The sequence below is a fragment of the Sinocyclocheilus grahami genome, unplaced genomic scaffold (genome assembly GCF_001515645.1).
Source record: "Sinocyclocheilus grahami isolate Dianchi unplaced genomic scaffold, SAMN03320097.WGS_v1.1 scaffold4398.1, whole genome shotgun sequence".
In the NCBI taxonomy this organism is placed as follows: Eukaryota; Metazoa; Chordata; class Actinopteri; order Cypriniformes; family Cyprinidae; genus Sinocyclocheilus; species Sinocyclocheilus grahami.
Window position 1 is genome coordinate 8,539 of NW_015509340.1, and position 6,287 is coordinate 14,825.

General features: G+C 37.2%; 1 protein-coding gene across 1 annotated transcript in view; it reads right to left on the minus strand.

Moving 5' to 3' along the window:
• LOC107576818 (protocadherin-15-like) overlaps positions 1-6,287 on the minus strand; it is a gene marked incomplete at both ends in the record, with an annotated part of 14,915 nt that overhangs the window by 7,954 nt on the left and 674 nt on the right. The window contains 5 exons of the mRNA XM_016262947.1: positions 4-842; positions 1,234-1,239; positions 2,798-2,908; positions 4,106-4,114; positions 5,365-5,583. Coding sequence (XP_016118433.1) covers positions 4-842; positions 1,234-1,239; positions 2,798-2,908; positions 4,106-4,114; positions 5,365-5,583 — 1,184 coding nt within the window. The remainder of the gene's footprint in view (positions 1-3; positions 843-1,233; positions 1,240-2,797; positions 2,909-4,105; positions 4,115-5,364; positions 5,584-6,287) is intronic.

The window sequence follows — 6,287 nt, forward strand, 5'->3', positions numbered from 1 at the left end:
GACTGGAGGGAGGGGGAGGTGGTGGGGGTTGTGGAGCAGGTACATCTGGTGGGTCTGGGATGATCTCCACGTTGACCTCGTAAGACTCCACATCGGGATAGGTAGTTATTCTGCTGAACTTCCGTAGCACTGGTGGAGTGGGTTTGTGACTAGGCGGAGGCGTTCCGTCACTCTGGGTAATGATTATTGCTGGGGGCCTGCTGTTATGTCCCATGACTGAAGACTGCAGGGTCTCAAAAACAGAGAGAATAACTTCGGAAGAGAGTGACCCACGAGAATCCTGGCCTTGCCTCTGCCTTATGTCCTGAAAGGCCTGCTGCTCAAACTGCCGTGCCTGCTCTTTTACTGTCATTTTGGGCTCTGTATCTTCGTCTACAAGCCCATCAAACCCATCAATCATCTCCTTACTGTCCTTAAGGTCGGACTTCAGCAGTTGCAGCTCCCACTGAACTGGATCCATTGCCACAGTTCTACTCAGTAGGGCTTCATTGGTCTCACACTTGTGCAACCTAGAAGGTAAAGTCCAGGCATGTCCTGAGCCTGTAGATGGGAAGCGCAGGATGGACTTTCTCAGACCTCTCATGTTGGGTGAATACATGCCCAGGTGGTACCTCTGATTTTGGTGCTCAGGGCTGCTGAGGGTGCCGTCATCATGGTACAGGGGGTTGGTTGTAGTAAGAGGGTTCTCGTCAGAAAGGAAGGTAATGTTGCTTTCTGACTTAGGCAAGTTGTTAAGCAGGACTCCATTAGCGGTGGACAGCTTGTGAGCAGTGATGGCATGGGAGGCAAATGAGCTAATGAGATGCTGCCGATCGCTGTCCTTCAGAACACACCTCTTAGTCCTGCTTTCAGCATAACCGCAAAAAGAGACAAAGATCGACTTAAAAGAGGACATGAACAGCAAGATAGACGGGGAATTAGGAGGGAAGCCAGCTACAAAAAGCACTTGCTTGGATTGACTTTAGTACTAAGAACAAAATGCTGAACAAATCCTAGGCAAACACCCAAAACAAGTTTTCACAGAACAGCGCTAACACAGTGCCAAGCTAATATCAATACTGATCAAGAGAAAGGCAGCTGATAACAGTGCTAGGCAATTGGAAGCAAAGGATATTCAACATCTTTGATAAACTATCACAAATGCAGCTATACCTTACTTACAGTATAATGTCTACTTGCAACTACTTGGGTAGTTGACTACTATAGATGAAACACAGATGACTCCCTACTTACTTGGATCTGATATCCAAGAAATGAGAAAGAGAGACAGGAGGAAAATACATTATATGAGTGAAATTAGCAAGATGTTAAAATGCAGATAAGTGTAATAAAGGTTACACCTTTAAAAAATGGAAACCTGCCTAACATTAGACAATCATTACAGAGAAATTAGTCTAAGGGGTCTAATAATGACAAACTTTACTTGATCGTTTTAATTAAAATGTGACATCACATCAGTTAGCACAATAAAACTCTCCACATTACTGTCCACATTTAAACTTTAATGCTGAAAACCAGTTCAGTCATGATTAGGACAATATAAGTAGGACAGACACTATTATGTTATGACAAAAAAAAGTTTTCAATCATCGTGGTCAGATAAAGGTTGCAGTAGACAATAAGCCAGTTTAATTTTAAGGGTCAGGAAGAGGGTAGAAAATGTTCACATAATACTAAATTTGGGGCTGTGCACCAAAGCTGTCTAGGAATTTATTACAGTATATCAGTTGGTTTTCTACTTATCATTCCTCCCCACTGGGGGTATATGGAAGGTCCTAGAATTGTATGGTAAAAAGTTATGAAATTACTCATAGAAGATAAATTGTCTTGACAGTTTTGGGGTCAAGAGTTACTGAACAGTTTTCCAAAGAAAACAGCAACAACAAAACACTTTTTGATAAACCGAAACCTTCAGGATGCAACACTATGAATATGGCAATGAAAAAGCCACATAGGATTTCAGATGGTATCTTCACTGCTCTGATTTAAATTTAAACAAACTTGTTAATTGTCATGCCTACTATATGCCTTAGGGGTACCTGCAACTTCTAAAATAAATGAGTCCAGTCTTCCTCAAATTTGGGTTAGATTATCTTTAGACCATTCCTGATAAATGTGGTCTTTGATATTCCACAAAAACCTTCCTGTAACATGCTATGAAATGATAACCATGAAGACACGGAACAGGACGGGAAGCTGTGTATTGCTTTTTACTTTCAAAGCTTGTGATGTTGGGACCACACCCTGAAGGTAATACAAGAGTTTGGTGATCACCTCAACCTGGGTTCAGACATGAAATCTTTTTATTGAAGGCCTGCAATTTTGCATTACCCCTAATGTGTTAGAAATCCTGGCACAGGTAAAAGAATAAATGGAAATGACCATCACAAAAAAGGGATATTGCCACTGGGTGGAATTTTAACAACATGAATAGAAGCCCTAGCTTTGCTAAGCAATAAAAAGAGGTTACATTAAATCGTATCTGTAAATCATATAAGAGAAATACTGCAAAAATTCTGCACAATTCAAATTAGCATCTTAATAAGTTAACTAGAATTTTCATTTACTCAAATGAATTTTCCACACACTTCTTGCTCCAATCATACAACTACATTTTGTTAGATTTATTATTTAAACAAGAAATAAAAATGCCAATTTGGTTAGAACTATAGACTTGTGCAATTTTACTTCAAGTAAATATATCCTGTTAAAACCATTACATATTAATATTCTGAATCAGCCAGTGTTTTAAGACATTGACAAGTACAGTATAAAGTGCAGAAGGTATAAAACTTACATGGTGCTGTCGCCGAGTTCTTCATACAGATTGTTGGTGGCAGCGCCTCCGGATTTGCCAGTGGGAAGTGCCATTTGAATCCTGGCTGTTTTTGCACCCTCTGCCTGTCGTCTTCAGATGATGAAGTCAACAAGTGGAGCAAAATAAAAGCAATATCTTGTATTATAAAAGATTCATAAATTATACATGCACTCACATATCAAAAACAATATGTTTACAGAAACAAATTTTTGAAAGCATATAATTTGCTTTATTGCATATATTTATTTTTTTATTTATTGCATTCAAAGGTAATATTTGAGAGTTTGATGGTTATGTTTATGTTATGAGTGCCTGTGAAGTGGTTTGAGTTTGCAATTTCATAGCATGCTGTCCTTAAAGAACACTTCTAATGTTTTTGAATAATTCGGTTTTGATCTTTTTTTTCAAAGTGCAATTTTACAAGGATGTTGGAATCAGCTTTATATCCTTGGGGGATCTGACAGCTTAGGGAACAAAAGCTATGTTTTTTTTTACATAAGTTGTGTTCTAAGCACTTCTGTTCTGGTCCTGGGAAATCAACAAGCCTTTATCTTTCCCTGGACATTTAGCTTTTTTGGAGTTTCTCAGACACAACAAATTAGATCAGTGGTTCTCAACTGGTGGGTCGCCGACAGCAAGAGAAAAAAAATGGTATGCATAAAATGGAATAATAATACATTGCAACTAACCATGTAATCTTTCATAGTTAGGAGTGCACAGTAAAGAGGCATTTCTAAAAGGGGGAGACAAGCTTCTCACTTTTTTTCTTTTTTTTTTGGATGCCAATGGTCACATTTTAAATCAAATGGTACTTCAACTCAAATTTATAGAAGCTAGTCATATTTTGGGCAACATGGACACGTAAAGAAACAAAATTATGCAAAATACAAGAAGATGCTACCAAAGAGGAAAGACATCATTAGTGCCGTCAATGTATTTTGTGCAGTGAATTATTGGCTGTTGAGAGCATAAACATAAAAATTCAAGAGACATTTAGAAACCAAACACTCAAACTGATATAAAAATAAGTCTGTTGAGGTTTATATATATATATATATATATATTAATATATTCCACTATTGCTGATTTACATTGCTGTATCATTGACTTTTGTACAACAAACTATTCAGGTAGTGTTGAGTTGCTATTTGATATCCAATGTAAAATCTGGGACTTTAAGCCAAACCATTTGAGAACCACTGAATTAAATAATGCTCGAGAGAGGGAAATGGTTGAGATATATAACCAATATATCATTACACATGCATGTCTCAATACGATACTTACTCTTTGAATCTGAAGTTGGTGCATTGTAAAAAGAAAAGAAAAAACATATTAGACAATGACTCATAACAACATGGATTTACTGCACAGCAGTAAGAATCAGTAATGCAAAAAAAAAAACATGTATATTGCAAAAATATATATTGGATTTCAGCCAAAAAATTAAAAAATCTGTTATCTTCTCCCCACAAGTATGAATTATATCCATGCCAAACTAAACCCTCAATAATTCCTGAATTATTCTCATATCTCTAGCACTGATCATGTCATTTTATTCCTCAGTTCTCAACATTAGGTTTGCCATATGGCACTGGGTCAGCTGGCAACACACAAAACTCAGCCCTTAACCACAAACAGCTTCTTATATTTACTTCTCATGGCCTTGATTAATCTTCTTTCATACGGAATAAACACAAGACCAGACAGTTCTCAAAGGTGTTACCACTGTGAAAAGAAAGAGTGCATATGTTCTTCTGAAGTCCCAGCGGATGGAAGCTGCCTGCTTAACAGGATGTTTCAAACTTAATGAACTTTACATTTATTTATTTGGTATATTTAATATATTGTCTTCCCACTTCAACCTCATTCCCACACAGGGCATAAAAGCAACATTGTGACATAACATTTCTATTAAAAACTAACTGGAAAAATATGCAAAGAATCACAACAGAAGAATTGGTTAATGGCTAATTTCACTAAATATTAGGGGTGTGCGATATTTATCGTCTATGAACATATAATAACTGTTGTTTTAACAATATGCTAGCTGACAATATTGAGTATGTAGCAAAAAAATAAATAAATAAAAAATTTATATGATATTGTTAAATAGGCAATATCACACAAGCAAGAGTGCCATCTTCCCGATCACGAATGTTGTATTGATTCTATACAACAGTTCAACAAACAAGAAGCTAATACTGAGTTACATTTCAGGCGCAATTATGTCTGTTTTTTTTTTCTTACATAATAATAAACATGGCGATTTTTCATTCCTGAATTAATCTGTTTTGGAATGAGTCATTTGAGTCAGTGATTCATTAAGAGCCCCTGTTGCCACTACCCACTGGCGATTTTAGTGTTATATTTATTTATTTATTCATGACAGGCCTAAACCAGCCAAGGTACCAGCACAAAAACACAATCAGCTAATTATTGTTATCGGAAAAATTTGAGATATAGTTTTTGTCAATATCACACACCTCTACTAAATATTAATATTAAAATTTTAGGCTACACTAGACTATGGTGGCGACACTCACTGCCGGTAGGTGATGATGACGATGAGGATGGCTGGGATACAACACATGATGATGATGACGGCCAGCGCCAGCAGGGCTCCTTCAGTGTATCCGACAGACTGAACCGCCTTCTTCACGCTCTCCACCACATCCGGCGTGCGGATCTCCAGAATGCGTCCTCCGCGACCTAGATAGGGCTGGAACTCCTTATTGATGTCTAATAACTTCCCATCTAAAAACCTGTAAAAACCACAGGAACAGTCACATATGTGCCCTTGCACATGCTATTGAACTAGTTCTGCAGTGCAAGACACGCAAATCTGGCAATGGAGATCTCATTTGCCTTCCAGCCAGTGAACAGCTGAGTGAATGTATTCAAATTCATGAGCCAAACTTTTACAATAAAGTATAAAATGTGTCTTCTCACTTTTTTAGTGTAATGTAAATGTAATGTGCTGATCTTATACTTACATTGGCTACTATAAAGCACAATTTCTAAGTACCATCCACCCTGCTGACAGTTAAATAAAACAAAAGACTGAATGTTGTCTATATTAGAACTAAGGAGTTTGGAAGCACATACGACAGCCTACAATTCATGATTTGCCCATACAAACATTAGAAACCGTGCTGTCTGAGTAGGCTAATTACTGTGACAAAACAGACAATCTGGCTACGGATTTAACCACAACTCTCATTTTTATGAAAAATTAGAAAATGTCTAAACAAACCTAAACATACACTCCATCTGCTTTATCGTGCTGCTTGGGTGAAAAATGGGAAAACACTATGAATAACAGACTAACTAATGGCTAGGGGTGGGTGGTATTTTAAGTAATGCTGTGATAAATGCTATACCATGCTAATTGTGTGTATAATTGTGTATGCAGGAAATTGAGTGTAAAATAAAAGAATACACTGCATGGCCATGTTAACCTTTTTTT